The sequence below is a fragment of the Mus caroli genome, unplaced genomic scaffold (genome assembly GCF_978045245.1).
Source record: "Mus caroli unplaced genomic scaffold, Mus_caroli_1 scaffold_1, whole genome shotgun sequence".
Classification (NCBI taxonomy): Eukaryota; Metazoa; Chordata; class Mammalia; order Rodentia; family Muridae; genus Mus; species Mus caroli.
Window position 1 is genome coordinate 106,868,656 of NW_028227256.1, and position 26,894 is coordinate 106,895,549.

General features: G+C 34.2%; 1 protein-coding gene across 3 annotated transcripts in view; it reads left to right on the forward strand.

Annotated features, from left to right (window-relative positions):
- Positions 1-26,894, forward strand: part of Cdh7 (cadherin 7) — a 171,056-nt gene that overhangs the window by 114,313 nt on the left and 29,849 nt on the right. For all 3 annotated transcript variants that reach the window (XM_029480694.2, XM_021155574.3, XM_085840166.1), the window contains exons 7-11: positions 94-347; positions 13,106-13,242; positions 14,064-14,185; positions 14,858-14,975; positions 23,604-23,855. In XM_029480694.2, the coding sequence (XP_029336554.1) occupies positions 94-347; positions 13,106-13,242; positions 14,064-14,185; positions 14,858-14,975; positions 23,604-23,855 (883 nt within the window). The remainder of the gene's footprint in view (positions 1-93; positions 348-13,105; positions 13,243-14,063; positions 14,186-14,857; positions 14,976-23,603; positions 23,856-26,894) is intronic.

Here is a 26,894-nt window from a genome sequence, read left to right on the forward strand (position 1 = left end):
ATTATGGTTTTCACTTATGAATATAAGTGAAAAGGCTGTGCTTTGCTGACTATCTAATTGGTAATTTAATTTCCTTAATAACTTTCTTTACAGGAACTCGATTTTGAAGCCAAAACAAGTTATACACTGCGCATAGAAGCTGCAAATCGAGATGCTGATCCCCGGTTTCTGAGCTTGGGTCCATTCAGTGACACAACAACGGTTAAGATAATTGTGGAAGACGTGGATGAGCCCCCTGTTTTTTCTTCACCCTTGTATCCCATGGAGGTGTCAGAAGCGACACAGGTGGGGCATATCATTGGCACTGTAGCAGCTCATGACCCAGATTCTTCCAACAGCCCTGTGAGGTAACAGTTTGTTGTTCCCCCTTCCTATGATTCTCATCAGTATTTTTGTTTTCACAGTCATCATTCTGTATAATGGCGTTCTATGATTTACAACAAATCAAGTGCTTCTTTCTTCCTTTGCAAAGCCTCAGTCCAAGACTTTCAAGAGGAACATTGCCACACAGCATCATTACAAATTCAGTTTAGGGATAATTAATTAAATTAAGAATGAATGTAATAAATAATCTTTCAAATCAATCTCTGTGAACAGCATGTGCTTATTAACTTCACTGGTTGTAGTAGTAAATATGAAATAATACCTTATCTATGTTTGCAGACAATTTAAATTACCATTCTTTCAACAAAACTAGACTCATTTTTTATTAAATAATCTCCTTTGATATAATACATTTTTGATATGTGAGCATTTCAAACTACCTACACTAGCCTATCTGATATCAGCTGTTATATTTGTAGGAATGCAATGAATAATTCAAGTAGTTTTGGAAGAGCAGAGTAGGTAAAATATATTTGATAAAGTATTTGTGTTCTCTAATTTGAATTTGTAATACATTGCCTCATATGATAGTTAGCCTATTCTATTTATTGATTGATTGATTGATTGATTGATTGATTGATTGATTGCTAAAACATCTTTACAACAATCATCCTAAAGAGAAGGGGTTCATTTTAGCTCACAGTTCTATGCTACAGCCCATCATTAGAGTGGATACAAAAGGTAGCTGGCCATGTCATATTGATGGTGAAACATAGAAAGAGAATTAATGCATATGAATACATAAATATAACCTGTTGAGTTTATTTAGCATTTTTTATATGTACACTAATTTGGGTTGACTATATGTAAGTAGAAAGTCTGTCAGGTGGCTTATCCTTGGGTAAGACTGGCTTTCTCTTTTAGTAGCCAGTAAGTGCCTACAGATCTTCATCTAGGAGTGTAACCTTATGAAATTTCTTCAAGTTGGCTAAGAAAAGTTTTTCCATTCTTACATAGCTCAGGAGCTTGTATTATACAAATACATACCTTCACCAGTAATATTCACAGTAAGCAGAAACCAGTTACTGATTATAATGTTGCTTCTACTTAAATTATTTAATTCAATAAGAGGTGCCATAATTTTTTCCAGTATGTGGAAGTATAGAAAGGGATAAAAGCATACCATTATTTACGGTATCAATGAAAAGAAGCATTCAAAGACATATACAGAGACCATTGGTATTTGTTATATTATTTTATTTCATTTTATTCATTCATTTGTATATAATATTGTTCATGCTTTCCTTAGTAACAATTTCATTTTTAATAATACTGTACATGAAAAGAGACATTGAAAATTCTATATGCTATAATTTAAGGAAAAGGAAGGACAAATAGGGTGAATTATATAATCACTCATATTAGGGAAATTAAAGTATGAACTTCAGATCTCAGAAAGAAATAACCAGGCCAAAGGCTGAATTCCAAGCTATGTAGTCAAGATATCATGACTTTTACTAGTGCAAAATCATGTGTACTGTTTGTTGTCCACCTTGTTTTTCTTTCCTGAAAAGCAAAGAAAATGAATTGGAAGCTAAGGAAAAGATTCCATTATTTTCTCACAGTGAGATAGGCTTGTCTCAAGTAATTTAAAATGATTAATTTCTCTTTGTATGTATCATATTACCTGCTTGATTTGAGTCTAATACTGTTATGTTTGAAACATTTCATTATTTTAAATTATTTTATTAATATTAGCACTAACATTTGTGGCACATATTTTTTCCTTTCTAATTTTATATATTCCTCTTCCCAATCCATTTATGATGCTCTTTTAATGTTCCATAGTTTGTCTTGTTGTCTGTATTTACTCTCATGCAATCTATAAAAACTGGGTCTCTTCCTAGCAGTGTTTGTTGAATGGTCTACATTATGTCATGTGACTTCTTATATTGCTCTGTAAACCAGTAATGGGGAACAAATGATATGATATGCTCTTTAGTTTGTGTTTTCCTTTTGTTAATGATAAATAGAAATGACCAATAATAACAAATGTTATCATTATGTATTATCTTTGTTATGTTTTCATAACAATTTAATGTCAGAAAAGTCAGTTAAAATTCATATTTCATAAGCAATCACATTGACTATTTTTAAAGATTTGTGTGTGTGTGTGTATGTGTGTGTCTGAATATGTGTATATATGAAGATGTTTGTGGAATGTGGAAGAGAGTGTGAAACTTGAATTACAGACAATTGCAATGGACTTAACATAAATGCTTGGAACCAAATGTGGTTTCTCAGAAGGAGAGTGTATGTTGGTAACTACTAAGCCAGCTCTCCTCCTGCCATGTTGGCTATTTATCATAAAGCTTATTTTGAACATATATATATATATATATATATATATATATATATATATATATATATATCCCCGTAAATGGCAAGCATTTTACGATGGCTTCGTAGAAGTCAGCATCTATTTTCATTAAGAGATCATTAAACTCTCATATTTCAAATCCTCTCTCAACATGGACCTACACATGGTAAACAACAGTGTTCTGAGGAAGCAGAAAACAAGAATTTTCAGATGGTAGTAGAATATGATGAGTCTCTATAATTGTGCTCTTGCTTCTATGACATCATAGATGTGTTCATTTTGTTTCACATTGATTTAATGTGTGTTTGTTTGTGAATATGTATGTATTTGTGAATATATATGTGCTTTTACATTTGTGCATGTGTAGCTATACAGTATGTTGAGGAAAGATGACATCTTGTGAGCCTTATTGTCCCTCCTCATCATATGGTTTCAGATCTCCAACACCTACTGTTCTTGAGATATAAATAAACAGTGCTTTATTATAATAACTTAAAGGGAAAAGAATATTGTTAAAGGTGTTAAACAGTTCAGAAATTGAATCATCAGTTCTGAATTTGTTCACTATTTTTATGCTAACACATTAAAATATGATATTGCATAGTATGGATTCTCAGTAGAAATACAGTGCCAGCAAGGCAAAATCAAGACCCTCTCCCAATGTGTTCCAGCCCATACATATGCAAAAGGAAATAGCACTTTGCTAATGCGTCAAACACAGTGACTTTCCTTTATGCAACTGCCCTCTGCTGAGAAAAAATAAATTGCTTGTTTGCATCACTGTCATAACATTGTCATTTTGACTGTTACAGAGGTAATAGGTGCAAATGGCAAGGTTCTATGAGCCCAGACCTCTGTGATTGTTTGCAATATAACACCATTAGGAAATGTTAGGTCTCTCTGTGGCTTTCCTTTCATCTAGATATCTTATTGGAACAGTCTCATATTTCATTACTTTTGCTTTCCACTTTCTACATGTGAACTGTGAAGTACAGAGGTGGGAATTAGGTGATGGTTAAAATTACTCAGGAAAAGAAAGTGTGATATTTTAAATTTTTCTTTAAGCAATAAGAGATAACAGAGTTTACACCTTTCTACAGTTTGTTTTAAAGTGTTTGTATAATATTTTATTTCACTTTGAACAGTAAATACTAACATCTACTGAACAAGGAAGGGCAGACTGCAGACAATTGTATCTCATCATCTTTTAAGACAGTATCAACTTCACTTTAAAGTACTTATCCAAGGTTGTAAGGACCATAAAGGAAACCAGAGAGCAAAAACTCAAACTCATTCTTCATGTCAGCACTGGCAGACTGATCAATGGCTCAACATACATTTATTAAGAAACTCTTCTGTGCAAGGTTCTGGGGAACATGCTAGATAATAAGAATAAAACAAAGAATAGAACATTTCTTCAACATCTAGGAACTTACCATCTAGATAAAGTAGCAAAAAAAAAGTCTTTGTAGTAACATGTCTAATTGTGAGACAAATCACAACTCAGCTCATTTGAAGGAAATGATAGTATCAATATTGCTTTGCATATGGCAGTCTTTGGATAAACTGAACAAATCTAATGTAGAGGATGACTATGTTTCTTTTAGGTATATCTGAATAGTATGGTCCTAAATTATGAAGTTACACCATTTTTTACAAATGGGCAGAGAACACAGGGCATAGATACAAAAGGGCAAAGTGAACCCAGATCTCTGTGCTTATCTGCAATATAACAACACTAAGAAATGTTAGGTCTCTCTATGGTTTTCCTTAAATCTAGATAGCTTATTTGAACATTCCCATATTTTGTTTCATTTGTTTTCCATTATCCATATGTGAACTGTGAAATACAAACACAGAATGATCAAAGCATCTATGTGTTGAAGTATGACATTATTAAAATAAGAATAGTTGTAATGATGGATGTATAAAAATTATTAAGCAACATTTTCAGGATTTCTCACCATTTCAGTCTAAAATTATATAAGCAAATTACAGTATGCTTGGATAATATTTACCACAGACACTGCTAACATTCTTTTTGTGGCATGTTCTCCAATACAAGACATAAAATGGTTTCAGAAATAGCCTGATATAGTGTGGCTAGTGTGAACACATTTGGTGTGTTTCAATAATTTAGTGTGCATTTTTAAGTAGCCTGTATATATACATATAGTTGTGTATATTATTCTACATAATTTATAACTTTTTCCAGTTTATAATACACAAAGGGAACTAGTGCCATGCAAAAAAATAGAGTTAGCAGTGCAGATGGTTAATCTGAAAAGTAGCAGGAACCAGTTCTGTGAGGAAACTAGGAGTTGTGTTCCATTTCAAACTATTGCTTATTTCAACATAATTGCTACTAAACATGTAGAGATAAAATATACATATGTATATGAGAGAATCTAGAAAAATAGTGTTTTGTTAGACTAGTGTGCTTACTATGGAATGATCATTTTAAAATTGTGTTAAGCAGGAAATGACTAGTTTATTGGAGTCAATTTCTTTAATTTGGTGAGAAATTAGAATTGTATATATTTACTAGGCTCATATTTTGAACACATCACTTTACTCAAATGCCTGTGGCCATGAACACCAACACCTAAATAATTACAAAGAATCTAGAAATTTGTACATTTTTTATGCATATAGGACTTCCTTGAATAAAAGCTAATTGAAATTAAGAATACCTTAGATAAATAGGATCTAGATGTCCAAATAGACATCTGTCCTACACTTGATATAATCTTTATTGAAAAATTGGGGGAAATGATAGCTTATGTTTTAAATATTCAATCTATTCTGAAATGAGTAGTAGGAAAGATGGTATTTGTTATTGATTTTTTTTAGAGGGGAAATAGCTGATGGATCTTCTCCATGATGCAGTGAATATGAATAGTAAAGGCTTATACATCATTATGTAAAATCTCAGAAATAAGAATGAGCTTAGATATTTAAATGAGCTTAGATATTTAAAAATATTTTAAAAGATATTTGCAGATAGATGCCTATCTGCAAAATGACAGGGCAGATTAAGTATCATTCTACAATTATATAAGTTGTCTCTGAAAAGTCACTCTAACAAGTACTAATGGGAAGTCAAGTATTTATTTGAGAGAAGCTAGAAGATCTATTTTGAGTTTGAATATTACTGGGATCAGAAACTATACTGATTGGTGACTACTGGTTGTGATAGCAGCTCTCCTCCCACTTCGCATTCTGCCTCAAATTAATCTATCAGGTGCCTTCCTCAGTCCATGCACCACTGATTTTTAGAAATGCCAAGTTTGGTTCTCTGTTGCTGTGACAAAGCATTAGACGAATTCACCTTGAGGAAAGAACGGGTTCATTTGGCTTGAAGGATTAATTACAACATTACAGAAAGCTAGGCCAGGAACTTAAGGCAAGAACCCAGAGACAAAACAAAACCAATGCTGTTTGTTTTCTGTTGTGCTTCCTCTGCCTTGCTCAGCTACTTTTTCTACAGCTCAGGTACACCAGCCAACAGATGTCACCTCTTATAATGGGGCTGGGTCCTTACATAACCATTAATAAAAATACCCCTTAGTCATATCCAAAAGCCAGTTTGACAGTGGCAGTTTCTCCATTGAAGTTACCTCTTCCCAGAGGACTCTAATCATGTTGGGTTGACAATAATTTACCAGAACACTTGAGGACAATGTGTCTCTGCAAATCTTTCTAATGTCTGAGACGCAAAGTTCCTGCTTAAGTTTAGGTTCACTCTACTTTCGCAGACTATTCTACTTCCAATAGTAATGATGGCAATGATGATGATGATGACAACAACAACAACAACAACAATAATAATAATAATAATAATAATAATAATAATAAATCTAACTTTCTTTACTTCTTTTATTTAGGGGGTTATATTTTATCTAATATCTTTATAAATTAATGGGTGATTTTAGTCAAACTTTACTTATAATTTGTTGGCATGCCCATCAAGCTGTGTCTACTAAGTAGATACAGAGCAATACTTTTAATATTTTGTTATAACAAGACTGTCATTTAGGAACATGATAAGCACATAGCTCCCTGGATAAGTTATCTGTTTGCTAGTGTTCATTATCAAAGCCTTCCATCTTTTCTTAACTTAATATGTAGTTCTTTCTCCATACCTTAAGTTTCCGTGTTTAATACAACAATTCAACTTGTTATATTTCTCCTATACATTTATAATATATGCTAGAACTCCCTTATATATGATCTACAGAAAAGGGGAATGATTTGAATGAGATTATATAATTACTCTGAATCTGTAAATGATAACAGGAAGGAATTACGAAATTATAACCACTTATCACATTACCAACACACATATATAGCAACATTATGGATAGATGTAAAGATCACAGCTGTTTAGATAAATATTGCATTAAATCAGTAGAGTTCATAATTGAGTAATGATAACTCCTTGAGTGATAGAGAATTTAGTTTCCTATGAACTTATGATTATTTCTACATACTTAGTTATGTTTAAATCTGAATGAGATAAAAAGAACACAAAACACCATAAGAAATGAATACTCACCTTTTATGAAGTTTAGTCCAATTTGGGAATAAAAAATAGAGTAAAATATAGTTATTAGCTTCACCCTAATGAGAAATTAAATGAATATATATCAACTATGAGCCATTCAGCCAGAGTTCAGAATGCACTTAGAGAAAAACTTGTCTTTATGAAACCCATAACTATGAGTAATGTAATTTTCCAAAAGCTTCTAGAATAAACTGAACAAAATTTCAAGCCAACCAGAATTCTAGCTAAGCTGGTCCAGTTCGTTCACAAAAAAAAAAAAAAAAAGGTGAAATATACAAGGGAAAAGGGCAGAGAGCCTACTAAAAATGAAATTGGATAATGTGCATGGTGCTCATCTCCAGTACAGGCTAAGTCTTACTCTTATCAGCCATTAGGTGATTGTAATTATTTTTCTAGTGTGGAACTTTATGAACCTTTACCCTTTCATCTTTGGCATGTCTACTGATATTGTTATATTTCAAGACTTGAGCCTTGAAATCATATGCACACAAATAATATTGACTAAGAACATTGGATTTTATATTTTCTCTTGTGAGTTTGTGTATAGGTCTAATAATGATAAGCAAGGATGCTATCAATGGAAACTACTGGGAATGAGAGGAATTGAAGAGTCGAAAGGAAAGGTGTAATTATATTTTATTTAAAATGTATATAAATATGTTAACTTGTACTTATCATGAGAGACAAACATGTTCAGTAAGACATGAAAAAGTAAGAAAGCTCACAGACACTAATGAAGGAAAAGCATGCCTGCTGGTATTTGTGGGCAATTACAATAGTAACATAACAAACCCCTAGTCAATGATCTCTCCTAGAATAATAAACTATTTAATCTTCATCAAGAATATTGACTTTATAAGCAAATTTTGCATTTATACTTTAGCTTTGCATCAACCAAAGACATAAAGAAGCAAGAAGTTTACAATAATTCTAAAACATAAATACATATTTCTGTCTAGGCGAACTTGTATAGAACTGATAGATGGGTGTAAAGACAAATCACTGATGGAAAATATAACAGAAACAGCCAATTATAAACCTAGTATTCATCATTTGAATGGCTCTATTTACTAAGAAGTGAAATTGTCAGTTATTTGTAAGTTAATTCATTGGATCAATGAAATTCGCAGCAGACATTACTTATAGATGTGGATAAGGTTAATATAACATTTGAAAAAAATATACAGGATTTCGAATTTCTAAGAAAATCTGAAAAGAATCATTAAAGATTTGAAATCAAATTTCAGGACTTAGGGGTGTTATAATTAAAATGATATATTGTGATACCCAAATACCACCGGGAGAGAACTCTTCTCCCAGGAGTATAGACACACCTGTGAGCACAGTGAAGACCACCACTTCTGCTCAGATGGACCTGGCCAGAGCCCTCAGGACACAGGATCTAAGGAGCAGCCTAAGATAGAATCCTTCTGGTTTCTATCTGTGCTTGGAGCTGATCCTGTGCCACAGCACTCCATACCCAAATACTGTCAGGAGAGAGCTGGTTACCCAGGAGTGCCTACACACCTCTGACCAAGGGTAAGACCACCACTTCTGCTCAAATTACTGAGCCAAGAGAGACCCGCCCAGAGCTATCAAGACATAGGAACCAAGGAACTGTCAGAGACAGGATTCTTCTGTTTTCCATCTCCACCTCAGAGGTAATCCTGTGCCATAGCTCTCCATACCCAAATTCATCGAGGAGAGAACTGGTCTCCAAGGAGTACTGACACACAGGCCTGCAAGAGGGAAAAGCCACAGTCAGAGACAGAAAGACCAGTTAACACCAGAGATAAACAGATGGCAAGAGGCAAGGGAAAGAACATAAGCAAAAGAAATCAAGAAATCAGAACTCATTTATCTCCCCAGAGTGAGCCCTGGATACCCCAACACAGAAAATTAAGACTTTAATTTAAAATCACATTTCATGATGATGATGATAGAGGACTTTAAGAAGGACATAAATAACTTCCTTAAAGAAATACAGGAGAACACAGGTAAACAGTCAAAAGCCCTTAAAGTGGAAACACAGAAATCTCTTAAAGAATTGCAGGCAAACATAATCAAACAGGTGAAAAAATTGAACAAAACTGTACGGGAGCTAAAAACAGAAATGAAAATAGAAACAACAAAGAAATCACAAATGGAGACAACCCTGAATATAGAAAACCTAGGGAAGAGATCAGGAACCATAGATACAAGCATCACCAACAAAATAAAAGAGAGAGAAGTGAGAATCTCAGGCGCAAAAGATACCATAGGAAACATTGATACAACAGTCAAAGAAAATGCAAAATGCAAAAAGCTCCTAACCCAAAACATCCAGGAAACTGAGGACACAATAAGGAGACCAAACCTAAGGATGACAGTTATAGAAGAGAGTGAAGAGGGTTAAAGAGCCAGAAAATATCTTCAACAAAATTATAAAAGAAAACTTCCTGAACCTAAAGAAAGAGATGCATCTGAACATACTAGAAACCTATAGGACTCCAATTAGATTGGACTAGAGAAGAAATTCCTCCCATCACATAATAGTCAAAACACCAAATGTACAAAGCAAAGAAGGAATATTAAAAGCAATAAGGAAAAAATGTTATGTAATGTTACTTATAAGGGCAGACCTATCAGAATTACACGAGACTTCACACCAGAGAAAATGAAAGACAAAGAAGATCCTTGGCAGATGGTATACAGACCCTAAGAGAACAAAAATGGCACCCCAGGCTACTATACATAGCAAAACTCTCATTACTATAGATGGAGAAACAAAGATATTGCATAAAAAACAAATTTGTACAATATCTTTTTAACAAATTCAACTCTGAAAATTGAGGTTGGACCCAAACAAAAAAAACATGGTACAGAAAATTATGGAAAGTGATCCATAAATGTGTGATCAAGATATATTCTTTGTTTTGCAGGGCAGCAAAATGGAAGAGGATGGTTGTAGGTGTTTGTTTTGTTTTGTTTTTGCATAAAATTGAAGCTCCTCATTGGATCCCCATTTGTTGAATCTGTATGTGCAAAATTTCAAAGGATTGTCTAGTTGGATTAAGTGTGTTACTGGGAGTAGGATTTCAGATTTTTTTTTAATTTTTTAATTTTTATTTATTTATTTTTATTTTTGCCATTGTGGGCTCTCAGTTTTGTCACATGCCGTCATGAACTCTAATGATCTGAAATTTCAAGTGCCCATAATACTCTGTATAAGTCACCTTGGTCTTTCTTTCTTATCACAGCTATAGAAATGTATCTCATATCATAGGCTTTCCAAGGTGTAGTGAATTATTTAGGAATGCATATAGCATTAGTTAGTTTTCTGGTTACTGTGATAAAATGCATAATAAAATAATCTTATAATTCATATTGGCACATGGTTTAAGGACCTCTATTCCTATATCATAGAGTGGAAAACATAAAACTATGGAAATGATGCAGACAGTCACAAAGGAGTCACAATCAGCAATTATTGGAGATTGTTGGTGTTCCTCATTTTAATATGAGGTAATATGGAGATAATAATATTCTATTCATATTCAGGGCTCATCTTTATTTCCACAGTTAAATCTCTCCTGAAACACCAGTGGAGTTTTTCTTAGTTGGAATCAACTCACTCAATTTGACAATGAAAATTAGCCATTAAATGAACCAAAATTTATTATATTTAACCATAATATTTCAACCTTGGTCCACAAACTCTATGGCCACCTCATGCTGCAAAAAGAGTTTAATATATCTGTAAGTCATTTATATTTGAATAAACCAAATACATCTGTAAGAGTTACTCATATAGTTCTAATATTTTTGAAAATTTCAAAGTTCAGTATTCTCTCAGAAACATTTGACTTATACCAAATTCAAGGAAAAGTACAGAAAAACACATGGGAGGAGATAGAGGGAAGCAATTGAAGCAGGAAATGATTTGACTATATTTTAAGAAATATTATTATAAAAATTGTTAGATCCTTACAATATGCAATATTATAGGGTGATTCTTTCCATTTCAAAAGAGAGAAGGGGTCATAGTGAAAAAACGATTGGGGCACATGGAGGCTGAAACACAGAAAGGCAAAGACTAGTTCTACAAAGCTTCATGTCTTTGCATCTGGGCAGATGACATCATTTGAATTATAACAGGATTAAGGAGCTCTATCTTCCAGTTCCATCCCATGTGATACCTGTACCTTCTCTCTAACACACCAGTTCCATTCTGTTTCTATAGCTGACAATCCACGGTGCTCTAACTCTTAAATCACTGGCCCGTTGAGTCTTTAGACCTGAACCTGATTGCATACACTCCCATGATAGTGAATTGAATTTCAACAGCATTCTCTATTCTCTTTTCAAAGGTGTTTACGTATGTTACAGTTGAACTCTTCCATGGGTGGAAACTTGCCCTCAGGGTGCATTTTTCAATTGTTTGATGAGTATAAGATTTCTGTGATTTCTCTTTAATATTTACATATGCCTGGATATCTTTAACTTTTTTCTGAGAACCCATTCTCCTTCCGTGAGAACACCCATTAAAAAAAAAAAAAACATAAACTTCCAATATCCTAGTCATACCATTCATATGATATTCATATGGAAATTAGACACTTTAGAAAAGATCTTAAAATATGCCATCTCAAATGACCCTATACTCAGCCAATACTGGTCTGCAACCACATGAGGAATTAAGAGCTGAAAAACTGCCTCAAAATTATCTTCCCAAATTCCAATTCAGAAATATAAAATATGCTAAAGGACTACCTGTGTTTTAATCTATTGATATTACATGTAGTAGCCAGTTCACAGCAGTGAAATAAATAAGGTCTGTGCTACATCAATTGGTAAGAAAGAATGGAGGCAATAGAAAATAGCAAACTTATTTTGCAATATACTGACAGCATTAGTATATTCTGTTCACTATGAATAAAAATTACTGAGATGGTGAATAAAGGACAGAAGAACATGATTAAATAGAGTTTCATTGGTACTATATATGTGCTGTGAAAGCTAATATGTTTATAAGGATTGATGACAGAGTTAAGGCAGAGGAACAGATTATGTGAGGCAAAGTGATAAAAAATATCTTGAAGGTTTAGCATGCATATAATTGAGTCACTCATTTAATGGTTGTGCCTAAAATGAATGCACTTATTAAGTTTTTCTTTGTTCCTTTTGTGCTGAATTATTTGTTATGAAATTAGAACCACTGTCCAAATCAATTATGAAGACTACAGCAGGATGTAAAGATGATAATTGTGATAAAATAATAACATGGCCTGAGAATATAAATGTACCACGACTGTTCACAAATGTTTATATTATAAATATCCTGTGGAGGCAAAGGATGGAAATTTACAGCCTTAGTTGTTCAACTTCAGCAGTAGGTGTACAACTTTCTTTCATGTCTTTGGAAAGCAAGTTAATACTTCAAAGTGATGTTTCTAGTCGAAAGACATGTTAATATTGAGTTGATGTAATCAAAACAAAATGTAATATGTCCAGAAGATCAAAAGATAACTAGATATGTTTGATTTTACAGGGAACCATATTCAGGATTGGTGCTAATGTCAATTGTAAATAATAATAGCAATGCTTGAAGAAGTATAATGGAATATTCAAAGCCATGTTGAAGAATAAATGTATTCTATGATGCTCATTTCAAAACATTTTACAGATGAAGAAATAGATTACCAATGCACACGCTACACAGAAAAAGGTCCAAAGATGACATATGCTACTGTAATTAGAAAGATTTGATGGTTACTTTAAAAAATTAATGAAAAAAGTTAAAAAGATTCTAAATTAACATGAATGTGAAATATTTTCTCTAAATTTTCAACTAGATATTCAATTGACAGAAACACAGACTTGGAGAGATATTTCAATATTGATGCCAACAGTGGAGTTATTACTACTGCCAAATCATTGGATCGAGAGACAAATGCTGTTCATAACATTACAGTCCTTGCAATGGAGAGCCGTAAGTCAAAAGGTTTAAAATGAATTTTGGATGGAGCAAGGTGAGAGTAGAGAATGGGTAGTTATTAGGTGAGGTCAGTTTAAGCCTGTCTAAACTGAAAAAAAACCCTAGAATGTCCCAAATTGGTAAGATGTAAAATACATACAGATTTATTGTTTCTATGTGCAGAAACTTACATAGAAAATGCAAAAGAAAAAGTGTAAACACTGAAGGGTGTGACTTACCTTCTGAAGCCTTTTGTCTGATTACATCATAGATATTGTCTTTATCTTAATAGAAGATTACTGAATTGGTGTCTACCAATACACACATATATATGGATGTTGTGGTATAGAACTAATTTTAGTCTGTGAATAAAATAACTGAAGAGAAAATATAACCATATACTATTAAAAATGTAGTCAAAGTAAATGAGTGTATATGATATGCTTATACTAATATAAATATGGGCTATGGCACTATTAAAATAAATTGCATAGTTCTCTATTCCTCATTCAGCACTTTTATCAGGGACTATCCACATATGTAAATAAACATATTCATGTGAAACATATGTAAATAAAATAAAATGTATATTTGAATATATACACATAAATGTATGTTTGAATATATATACATAAATTAATGAGCTTATATAGGTGAAATTATTTGCAGTTTTGTTTATATAGTATGGTGTTATGAATCTAGTTTTATTTGATATTATACTTTAGAAAAGGAAAATTATAAATTTTTGCTTGTTTTTTTCTATTCTTTGAATAAAATAGCAATGCATGATGAGTAGTTTATCAGAATTAATTAGTCAATATTTTCTTATTTATCAGAGAATCCATCCCAGGTGGGGAGAGGCTATGTGGCCATCACTATACTGGATATTAATGACAACGCACCTGAGTTCGCTATGGACTATGAAACCACTGTCTGTGAAAACGCTCAGCCAGGACAGGTGAGATGCTTTGCATCAGCTACCTTCTTGCAGTTTCTTTAAAAGCAAAAGCTTCCTGCAAATATGCCTTTGAAACTCCCACTTTTAAGATAACTCACAATCCGCATGCTTCAGCAAAATTATCACTTTGATGTGTAGCCCATGCTAATATTAAAGGAACTTTCAGATTCTTGTTTAATTGGGCTATGATATTCCTCAGGAAGAGAAGGTAAACATTGTAAAAAAAAAAATCCCTGATATGTACGGAAAGGCCTAGATTCCTTTAAGGAGGAATAAAATGCATTAAGGAAGAATTAGGTTTCATTGGACTCTTTCCTATAGTATACAAAGGAGTTTACATACATCGAGTTTCTGAGAATTCAGTGCATTTCACAGTGGCTTTGGCTTGTGCATCTCTGTTTTTTAGAGTCTTAAGATGTTTACAGGGATGTCTAATCAATTGTTACAGCTTGACTTTGAGGTTCACAAATATAACTTCAAACGTGCTTTGAAAAGGACATTTATTTTCCGAAGCCCATTTTAGAATAATTCAAATTGGTACACCTGATCTATTCCCTGGATTCATTCAAAAAGATGGCATTTGTGATAAGGTGTAAAATTACTGTGTCCTGCTGTAGAAATCTCAGCAGAGTACACTAGTATAATTTCCTTGTTTTCATTCTCTCTACCAAGGTTATCCAGAAAATCAGTGCAGTAGATAAAGATGAGCCATCCAATGGACACCAGTTTTACTTCAGCTTAACAACAGACATGACAAATAACCACAACTTTTCATTGAAAGATAACAAAGGTAAGGCTAGTTTCAGCATTGCAAGCATTAGATCCTAAGAAAGTCCACTATTTCATTTTGAAATGCTTTTTATAGGAGAAAAAAACCCAGGAAGTACATTAATTAAAAGGTAGTAATTTTTATCCATAGAGGAGAAGCTGCTATTTAAATCATTTTAGCACAGAGCCAAATTAGAAGTGTTAGGTCTATATCTCTTGGCTGTCTCCTAGGTATTTAACTCCTCCTTTATATACCATGCTGATTATCCAAATGATATGCTTTGAAGGTCAGCTACATTCCTTAATAGTACAATGTGGACACATTACTTGAGAGCTCAGAAAATATTTGGATTATATACATTTTGGTTTTGACAGGGGGAGTTTTGAGACAGGGTTTCTCTGTATAGCCCTAGCTGTCCTGGACCTCACTCTGTAGACCAGGCTGGCCTCGAACTCAGAAATCCACCTGCCTCTGCCTCCCAAGTACTGGGATTATTCATACATGGGAATATTCTGGATATTGAACACATTTGATCTTTACTGCAGTAATGGTTCATTACAACACATATAAATTAATCGCCACCCTGTCCAGAAACAATGAAAACTCCTTGATTTGCATAAGTAAACAATGGGTGACACAGTCACATCTTTATCTTCAGAGAAGTTGATGGACAGCATTTAAGTGGCTATGCTCCCCATGCCGTCTGAAATGGAAATGCTCATTTGGCTTCTTTCATATTGTCATTAAACCATCTCATACAATCTTGTAAATCAATGAACAAAGGCCAAATAATAAATAATAAATGTACTTCCATGTTAAACTTAGTTTCCTTGCTTTACAGTTAGCTGTGCGTACCATGGATATGTGTTATTATAGTGACACTATAAGTACCAATAGGTAGATTGCTGTTCTGCTTAAAACGAATTCATAATTATCAGACATTCATAAAGAAGCATTAGAATTTACTCATATTTTATAAAGGTTTTCTTGTGAATCAGGTTTCGATTTAAATTAGAGTCCAGGTAGCTTACCAGAACAGACTTGCTTTCAGAAAGAATTTAGGAAATCTTTTGCCTGAGGATACAACTTTAGTGCAAAAACTGATTTTAGCCTAGAAAATTCAATCTGAAAGTAATAATTTTTTTTTCCTGATCCGATTCTCTACCTAATGAGAGCACTCCGTTGTCCCTTTAGTAATATAAAGGAGAGAGCATTCTCTTGGTGAGTAATCCCAAACTCTCTGACTTAATCATTGTTGCAAAAGTTCACTCTCTGTCTTTGAAGTCATCCAGCACAGATGCAGACAGGGGAATATATGACCTTCACAAGAAGATGGTGAATATATCCCTCAAGTGCCACAGTCCAATAGCAGCAATATTGCTGTATAACATTTACAAGAAATTCTCTGGATTTATGGGGCATCCATACTGCCACACATCTGAAATCTCCCCATGTCATTTACAGCAAGCCCAAAGTTTCCTAGAATGTACCTTGAAGGGCATCAGTAGAGTAATTAAAGATTATTAGTCTTGTCTTCCACATTAGGCAAGAAAATACAGAGTATTTTACAAGCTCTTTCTTTTTTTTCCTGTTAGAAACAATTTAATAATGTATGTTAAATTACCACATATAGGATTTGAAAACATAACTGCATTTCTTTATTAATATCAAATTATTACACTTATATTAAAAAATTTTATAGTAAAAATATTTTGTATAACTAAGCTAAATAAAAAAAAAATGCAAGCTGTGTTCCTCCAAAAATTATGATCTCTAATTTGAGTTTTTCTTTTCTTTTTTAATTGGTTATTTTATTTATTTACATTTCAAATGTTACACCCTTTCCCGATTTTCCCCACCAAAAAATTCCCTATTACATGCCCTCTCTTCCTGCTTCTATGAGGGTATACCCTTACCACTTACTCTCACTTCCCTGCCCTCAAATTACCCTACACTGGGGCATCGAGCCTTTACAGGACCAAGGGCCACTTCTGCCATTATGCCCAACAAGGCCAACCTCTGCTACAATATAAGGCTGGAGCCATGGGTCCCTCCATGGGTACTCATTGGTTGGTGGTTTAGACCCTGGGAGCTCTGGTTAGTTGATATTGTTTTTCTTCCTATGGGGTTGCAGACCCCTTAAGCTCCTTCAGTCCTTTTTCTAATTCCTCCATTGAAAATGCTGTCTTGATTCAAGCTGGAGGTTTTAGCTCCTTTTTCAAAGATCAAGTGACCTTTGGTGTGGGTTCATTTTTGAGTCTTCAATTCTATTCCATTGATCTTCCAGCCTGTCTCTGAATCAATATCATGCAGTTTAATCACTATTGCTCTGTAGTACAGCTTGAGGCCAGGGATGATTGATTCCTTCAAAAGTTCTTTTATTGTTGGGTATAGTTTTTGATATCTTGGGTTTTTTGTTATTCCAAATGAATTTGCAAACTGCTCTAACTCTATGAAGAATTTAGTTAGAATTTTGATGGGGATTGCATTGAATCTGTAGATTTCTTTAGGCAAGATGGCCATTTTTACTCTATTAATCTTGCCAACCCATGAGCATAGTAGATCTTTCCATCTTCTGAGATCTTTGATTTCTTTCTCCACAGACTTGAAGTTCTTGCCATACAGATCTTTCACTTGCTTGTTTAAAGTCACACCAAGGTATTTTATATAATTTGTGACTACTGTGAAAGGTGTTGTTTCCCTTATTCTTTCTCAAACTGTTTATCTTTTGAATACAGGAAGGCGAATGACTTGAGTTAATTTTATATCCAGCCACTTTAATGAGGTGTTATCAGGTTTAGAAGTTCTCTGGTTGAATTTTTTGGTCACTTAAGGATAGTATCATATCATCTACAAATAGTGATATTTTGACTTCTTCCTTTCCAATTTGTATCCCTTGACCTCCTATTGTTTCATTGCTCTGCCTAGGAATTCGTGTACTACATTGAGTAGGTAGAGAGAGAATAAGAGGGGGCAGCCTTGCCTAGTCCCTGATTTTAGTGGGCATGCTTCAAGTTTCTCTACATTTAGTTTAATGTTGACTACTGGTGTGCTCAATATTGCTTTTACTATGTTTAGGCATAAGTCTTGAATTCCTGGTCTTTTCAAGGCTTTTACCATGAAGGGATGTTGAATTTTGTCAAATGCTTTCTCAGCATCTAATGAGATGATCATGTGTTTTTTTTCTTTAAATTAGTTTTTATAGTGGATTATGTTGGTGACTTTTCCTTTTATTAAACCATCCCTGCATCTCTGGCATGAAGCCTACTTGATCATGAAGGATGATTGTTTTGATGCATTCTTGGCTTTAATTTGCAAGAATTTTATTGAGCATTGTTACATTGATATTTATAAGGTTAATTGTTTTGAAATCTCTTTCTTTGTTGGGTCTTTGTATAGTTTAGGTATAAATATAATTATGTCTTCATAGAATGGATTGGATACTGTTCCTTCCATTTCTATTTTGTGGAGTAATTTGAAGAGAATTGGTATTAGGTCTTCTTTTAAGGTCTGATTGAATCTGCACTAAAACCATCTGGTCCTAGGTTTTTTTTTGTTCATTTGTTTGTTTCCTTGCTTGCTTGTGTTTGTTTGTTTTGGTTGGGAGAATTTTAAGGACATTGCTAGTTCTTTAGGGGTTATGGGATAGTTGACAGGGTATATCTCATACTGATTTAAAATCAGTACCTAGTATCTATCTAGAAAATTGTCCAAGTTTTGTTGAGTGTTGTCTTTTGTATTAGGATCTGAGGGTTTTTTTTTTTTTTTCAGTTTCTGTTGTTATCTCTTCCTTTTCAGTTCAGATTTTGTTAATTTGGATACTGGTTAGTCCAGCTAAAGGTTTATCTATCTTGTTGATTTCCTCAAAGAACCAGCTCCTGGTTTTGTTGATACTTTTTATAGTTCTTTTTGTTTCCACTTGGTTGATTTCAGCCCTGAGTTTGATTATTTCTTGTCAACTACTCGTCTAGGATGAATTAGGTTCCTTTTGTTCTAGAGCTTACAGGTATGCTGTCAAACAGGTAGTGTATGCTATCTCTAGCTTCTTTTTTTTTTAATTACGTATTTTCCTCAATTACATTTCCAATGCTATCCCAAAAGTCCCCCATACCCCCCCCCACTTCCCTACCCACCCATTCCCATTCTTTTGGCCCTGGCATTCCCCTGTATTGGGGCATATAAAGTTTGCAAGTCCAATGGGCCTCTCTTTCCAGTGATGGCCGACTACGCCATCTTTTGATACATATGCAGCTAGAGACAAGATCTCCGGGATACTGGTTAGTCCATCATGTTGTTCCAACTATATGGTTGCAGATCCCTTTAGCTCCTTGGGTACTTTCTCTAGCTTCTCCATTGGGATCCCTGTGATCCATCCAATAGCTGACAGTGAGCATCCACTTCTGTGTTTGCCAGGCCCCGGCATAGTTTCACAAGACAGAGCTATATCTGGTTCCTTTCAGCAAAAACTTGCTAGTGTATGCAATGGTGTCAGCGTTTGGGAGCTGATTATGGGATGGATTGCTGGATATGGCAGTCTCTAGATGGTCCATCCTTTCATCACAGCTCCAAAGTTTGTCTCTGTAACTCCTTCCATGGGTTTTTTGTTCCCACTTCTAAGAAGGGGCACAGTGTTTTTATAGGCACTTGGAGCTATGAGTTTTCCTCTTATCATTGTTCTCATTGTGTCCCATAAGTTTGGTTATGATGTATTTTCATTTTCATTAAATTCTTAAAAGTCTATAATTATTTCTACATTTCTTCCTTGATCAAGTTATCACTGAAGAGAGCCTTGTTCAGTTTCAACATGTATATGGGCTTACCATTGTTTTTGTTGTTACTGAAGACCAGTCTTAGTCCTTGGTGGTCTGATAGAATTTATGAGATTATTTCAATTTTCTTGTATATGTTGAGGCCTGTTTTGTTAACAATAATATGGTCAGTTTTGGATAAGGTACCATGAGGTGATGATAAGAAGGTATATTCTTTTGTTTTAGGATGAAATATTCTATAGATATCGGTTAAGTCCCTTTGGATCATAACTTCTGTTTGTTTCATTGTGTCTCTGTTTAGTTTGTGTTTCCATGAACTGTCCATTGCTGAGAGTGGGGTTTGTAGTCTCCCTTCTCTTGTGTGTGGTGCAATATGTGCTTTGAGCTTTAGTGAAAATTCTTTTGTGGATGTGGGTGCCCTTTCATTAGGAGCACAGACATTCTGAATTGTGGTATTATATTGGTGAATTTTTCCTTTTTTTGAATATGAAGTGACCTTCCTGCTCTTTTTTTATAACTTTTGGTTGAAAGATGATTTTATGCAATATTTGAATGGCTACTCCAGCTAGATTCTTGGGACGATTTGGTTGAAGCTTTTTTTCTTTTTTTTCCCCCCATTCTTTCACTCTCACATAGTGTCTGTCTTTGTCATTAAAGTGCATCTCCTGAATGCAGCAAAACGCTGGGTCATGTTTAAGTATCCAGTCTGTTAGTCTATGTCTTTTTACTAGGGAATTGAGTCCATTGATGTTAATAGATATTAAAGAAAAGGGATTGTTGCTTCCTATTATTTTTGATATTAGAAGTGGAATTATGTTTGTGTGGCTATCTTCTTTTGTGTTTGTTGGAAGATTACTTTCTTGCTTTTCTAGGGTGTTGTTTCCCTCATTGTGTTAGAGTTTTCCATCCATTATCCTTTGTAGGGCTGGATTTGTAAAAAAAATATTATGTAAATTTGGTTTTGTCATGGAATATCTTGATTTCGCCATCTATGGTAATTGAGAGTTTTGTTGTGTATAGTAGTCTGGGCTGGCATTTGTGTTCTTTTAGGGTCTCTATGACATCTGTCCGGGATCTTCTGGCTTTTATAGCTTCTGATGAGAAGTCTGGTGTAATTCTGATAGGTCTGCCTTTATATTACTTGACCTTTCTCCCTTACAGCATTTAATATTCTTTCTTTGTTTTGTGCATTTGGTGTTTTAATTATTATGTGATGGGAGGAATTTCTTTTCTGGTCCTATCTATTTGGAGTTCTGTAGGCTTCTTGTATGTTCATGGGCATCTCTTTCTTTAGAGAAGTTTTCTTCTATAAATACTGGCCCTTTAAGTTGGGAATCTTCACTCACTTCTATATATACTATCCTTTGGTTTGAACTTCTCATTGTGTCCTGGATTTCCTGGATGTTTTAGATTAATACCTTTTTGCATTTTGCATTTTCTTTGACTGTTGTTTCAATGTTTTCTATGGTATCTGCCATACATGAGATTCTCTTTCTAATCTTCTATTTGTTTGATGATATTTGCATCTATGACTCATGATCTCTTTCCTAGGTTTTCTATCTCCAGGGTAGACCCTGCTTTTGATTTTTTTTTTCTGTTTGTAGTTCCATTTTTAGATCCTTGATGGTTCTGTTCAATTCCTTCACTTTTTTGGTTGGGTTTTCCTGTAATTCCTTTAAGGGATTTTTGTGTTTCCTTTTTAAGGACTTCTACCTGTTTGCCTATATTTTCCTGTATTTCTTTAAAGGAGTTATTCATGTCCTTCTTAAAGTCCTCTATCATCATCATGAGAAGTGATTTTAAATCTGCATTTTGAGTTTCCAGTTGATTGTGTATCCAATACTTGGTATGTTGGGAGAACTGGGTTCTGATGATGCCAAATAACCTGGGTTTTTGTTGCTTATGTTCTTGAGCTTGCCTCCTGTCATCTGGTTATCTCTATGGCTTCTTTCACTCACAGTTTCTGATTGAAGCCTGGCCTCCTGTTATCTTGGTTATGTTAAAACTCCTCAGAGTCCAGCTGTCTCTGTGATCCTGTGATCCTGAGATCTTGAGATCCTGGTTGTAAGACCTCTTGGAGTCAAGCTGCCTCTGGAATCCTGAAATCCTGTGGTCCTTTGATCCTAAGATCCTGGGCATGTTCGACTACCTGAGCTTCAAGCTTCCTCTGAGGGTTGTGGAATTGGGTGCAGAGCTATCCCCCAAGGTCTGCTCAAGGCACTGGCTCTGACCACTACAATCTCTTTCTTGATCATAGGGTTCTTATTCCACATGCTGAACCTTTAGACCATGCTTTTCAATGCTGTGTATATGTGTTTGTGTGTGTGTCCATGTATATGCTTCTATGCCTATCTATAAATAATTTTTATGTGAGCAATGTTAGACTATCAATATACAATTTTGTGAAACATTTTTATTAATTCATAGAGATAGTATTAACATTTTAGAAAAACAAACCACTAACTTGTATATTATTAAGTATACATTCACATGAAGGATAACCCTAAACAACTTCATTCTTAATTAGTCAGCTAATGCCTTTTACAATTTCAAATTTATACCTTACAATTAAATATTTTTAAAGCATTATAATTTTGAAAAACAGTTCAAAATTGCATATATGAAAATATACTAGATACAAACTAATAATGGAATATTTTTATTTTGTCTAATCAATATTTTTAATTGATCTTGTATATTAGCTTATTGCTTTGGGATGCTAATGCAGTTATATCAGCTTGGTTTCTTTAAAATATTATTGAATTCTTCATGATAATATTAAATAAGCAATTTTCAACTATTTGTAAATGATTATCAAATAAAAGTACATTTGCCTATAGGATAACAGTATGACCCTGATTTTTTATGTGTTTCTATTTTACTATTTAATATACATTTTATGAATGCTACTAATTCATAACAGTTAATTGAGAGAAATGACACAAAGAAATACCTCAAAATTAAATTTATTTCTGTAATATATATTGCAGTTATATGTATGAATCAATTACTTTCAAATGTTCCTAGTCATTATACCTTTTTAGAAAGTAAATAGAATAATGGATGTAAATTAATATCTATGCTATTAATAAAATACTTATAAGGATGCTTCATGAGAAAGTGTGAATAACTGAAATGTAAAATTATTTCAATACTCACACTTGTGAGTATCTGTGTTTAACAGTTCACAGTTCCCTTCTCTTTTTTTCAAACATTAATAGACCATGTCTATGATGGAAGACTTATAAGATTATATCACCTAACTAAATCATAAGTATCTTAGTTTATGTCAGTAAATCATCATATGAACATAAGAAGTAGCTTGTGTCAGTTCTCAGAATGTATGCTCTAGTTTAGTGATACATAATTACATATCAATTTAAATAGATACTATGTTATTTTATGGTATATTGCTTTATTGATTTAGAAGCTTTTCAAGCAAGTCATACATTTGAAGTTATACTAAAAAGGAATATCCATTAATATAAAACTTTGTCAAGGTTTTATATAAATATATAATTTGAAATTTTAGATATGTGAAACAACAATGGAAATTATGTACACAGATTCCATTTAATAAAACATTTAGTTTTACATTATAATGGTGGTTTTGTTTTGTTTGTTTTATTGGCTATCTGTTGAGGAACAGAAATACCTTAATAATTACCATGAATTACATAAGAAATTTGTCTTTATGTCCAAAGAAATTTATTGAAGGTGTTTCAAAAACAAAAAACAAAAATAAAAACAAAATAAAAAAATAAAAAACGTATAGCACAGTTGTTTTGCCATTTAGGAGAAATGTAAAAAGTGTGACTTTACATTTGTAAATTTAAAGCTCTTGAAAAGCTTTGTTATACATTTCTTTTCTTTATCCTAGACAATACAGCCTCAATACTCACAAGAAGAAATGGCTTCCGCAGACAGGAACAATCAGTTTATTATCTGCCCATTTTCATTGTGGACAGTGGATCTCCTTCACTAAGCAGTACCAACACACTTACCATCCGTGTATGTGACTGTGATGCTGATGGCATAGCTCAGACCTGCAATGCAGAGGCCTATGTTCTACCTGCTGGCCTCAGCACTGGGGCCTTGATAGCAATACTGGCCTGTGTCCTGACACTACTGGGTAGGTACTGGTTTCTGTTATTGCTTTGTAGGAAAAATTACCAAAACAACCAAACACCATAAGTTTTCTTGTCTCATTTTTTTATTTCCTTTGAGAACCTTTTCAAGGATATGTAAATAATTTACCAGATGTTAAACTATGACACACTACTCACCTTTCAATCAAGCAGTGTGCTTAAAAAGTACAACATATAATAAAAGAATATGAGCTTCACTTTCAAAACAGCAGCCCAAGATATATTATCTGAACTTACTGTGAATATTTTCCAATAATTTAGTTTTAAAATAAACCTTTTTCTATGCCAGGGGAACGCCAGGGCCAAGAAGTGGGAGTAGGTGGGTAGGGGAGCAGGCCGGGGTGGGAGTGGGGGATATAGGGAATTTTCATGATAGCATTTGAAATGTAAATAAAGAAAATATCTAATAAAAAAAGAAAAAATAATCCTTTTTCTTTATTTTTTGAAGTTTTTATAATTTTTAAATTTTGTATTATATATTTTATTTATTTAAATTTCAGATCTTATCCCTTTCCCAGTATCTCCTACTGAAATGCCCTATCCCATCCCACAACCTCTGCTTTTATGAGGGCACACCTACACACACCCAAACACATCTACCTAACTGCCCTGGAATTCTCCTACACTGGGGCATCCAGACCTCACACGACCGAGTGCATCTCCTTTAATTGATGCCTCACAAGGTCATCCTCTTCTAGATATGCAGCTGGACCCATGGGTACCTCCATATGTACTCTTTGGTTGGTGGTTTAGTTCCTAGGAGCTCTCGGGGGTCTCGTTGGTTAATGATATTGTTGTTCTTTCTATGGGGTTTCAAACCCCTTCAGCTCCTTCAGTCCTTTCTCTAACTCCTCCATTAGGGAACCAATACTCAGTCTAATAGATGGCTGTGAACATCCACCTCTGTATTTGTCAACTCTGGAAGAGCCTCTCAGGAGACAACTATATCAAGCTCCTGTCAGAAAGCACTTTTTGGCATCCCCAGTAGTGTCTGGGTTTGGTGTCTATATATGAGATGGATCTTCAGGTGGGGCAGTATCTGAATGGCCTTTCCATCAGTCTCTGCTCCACACTTTGTCTCTGTATTTTTCCCTTGAATATTGTGTTCCCATTTCCAAGAAAGACTGAAGCACCCACACTTTGGTCTTCCTTCTTCATGAGCTTCATGTAGTCTGTGAATTGCATCTTGGAATTCCGAGCTAATATCCACTTATCAGTGAGTGCATATCATATGTGTTCTTTTGTGACTGGGTTACCTCATTGAGGATGATATTTTCTAGTTCCATCCATTTGCCTAAGTATTTCATAAAGTCATAGTATTTAAGTGGAAAGTTTCAATTGTGTAAATGTACCACATTTTTTGCATCCATTCCTCTGTTGAGGGGCATCTGGGTTCTTTCCAACTTTTGGTTATTGTAAATAATGCATCTATGAATATAGTTGAGCATGTATCCTTGTTATATGTTGGAGCATCTTTTGAGTATATGCCCAGGAGTCCTATAGTTGTGTCCTCAAGTAGTACTATGTACAATTTTATGAGGAACCCCCAGAGTGGTTTTACCAGCTGGCAATCCCACCAGCAATGGAAGAGTGTGCCTCTTTCTCCACATTCTTACCATCATCTGATATCACCTCCGAATTTGATCTTAGCCATTCTGACTAGTATGAGGTAGAATCTCAAGGTTGTTTTGATTTTCATTTCTCTGATGACTAAGGAATGTTCTTTAGGTACTTCTTCACCATTCTATATTCCCCACTTGGGAATTAGTTATTTAGTTGTGTTTCATAATTTTAATAGGGATAATTGTTTCTCTGGAGTCTAGCTTCTTGAGTTATATATATATTGGATATTAGCCCTCTTTCAGATGTAAGATTTGTAAGGATCTTTTCCCAATCTGTTGGTTGCTGTTTAGTCCTATTGACAGTGTCCTTTGCCTGATAGAAGGTTTACAATTTTATGAGGCCCCGTGTGTCTATTGTTGAAATTACAGCATAAGCCATTGGTGTTCAGGAACTTATGCCCTGTGCCCATGTATTCCAGGGTCTTGCCAACTTTCTCTTGAATTAGTTTTAGCATATTTGGTTTTATGTGGAGGTCCTTGATCCATTTGGACTTGAGCTATGAACAAGGAAATAAGTATGGATCAATTTTCATTCTTCTACATGCTGACCACAAGTTGAACCAGCACCATTTTTTGAAATTGCTGTCTTGATTCAAGTGACCATAGTTGTGTGGGTTCATTTCCGGGTCAGCAATTCTCTTCCATCGATCTACCTGCTTGTCTCTGTACCAATTCCAGGCAGTTATTATTGCTATTGCTCAGTAAATACAGCTTGAGGTCAGGGATGGTGATTCCCTCAGAAATTCTTTTTTGTTGAGAAGAGTTTTCAGTATTCTGGTTGTTTTATATTAGTCCAAATAAACTTCGAAATTGTTCTTTTTAACTCTATGAAGAATTGAGTTGGAATTTTGATGGGGATTACATTGAATCTGTAGATTGATTTAGGCAAAATGGCCAGTTTTACTCTATTAATCCTGCCAATCCATGAGCATGGGTGATCTTTCCATCTTCTGAAATCTTCTTTGTTTACTTTCTCCAGTCTTGATGTTCTTGTCAAACAGATCTTTCACTTGCTTTGTTAGAATCACACCAAGGTATTTTATATTATTTGTGACTAGATGAAAGGTGTCATTTCCATAATTCTTTCCTCAGCCTGTTTATCATTTCAGTAGAGGAAGGTTACTTTTTTGTTTGAGATACTCTTATATCCAGCTTCTTTGATGAGGTTGTTTATCAAGTCTAGAAGTTCTCTTGTGGAATCTTTTTGGGTCACTTAAGGATACTATCATACAATCTACAAATAGTGATATTTTGACTTCTTCCTTTCCAAATTGATCCCTTTGATCTCCTTTTATTGTTTAATTTCTCTGGCTAAGATTTTGAGTACTAAATTGAATAGGTAGGGAGAGAGTGGACAGCTTTTCCTAGCCCCTGATTTTAGTGTGTGCACTGGCTGGTTTT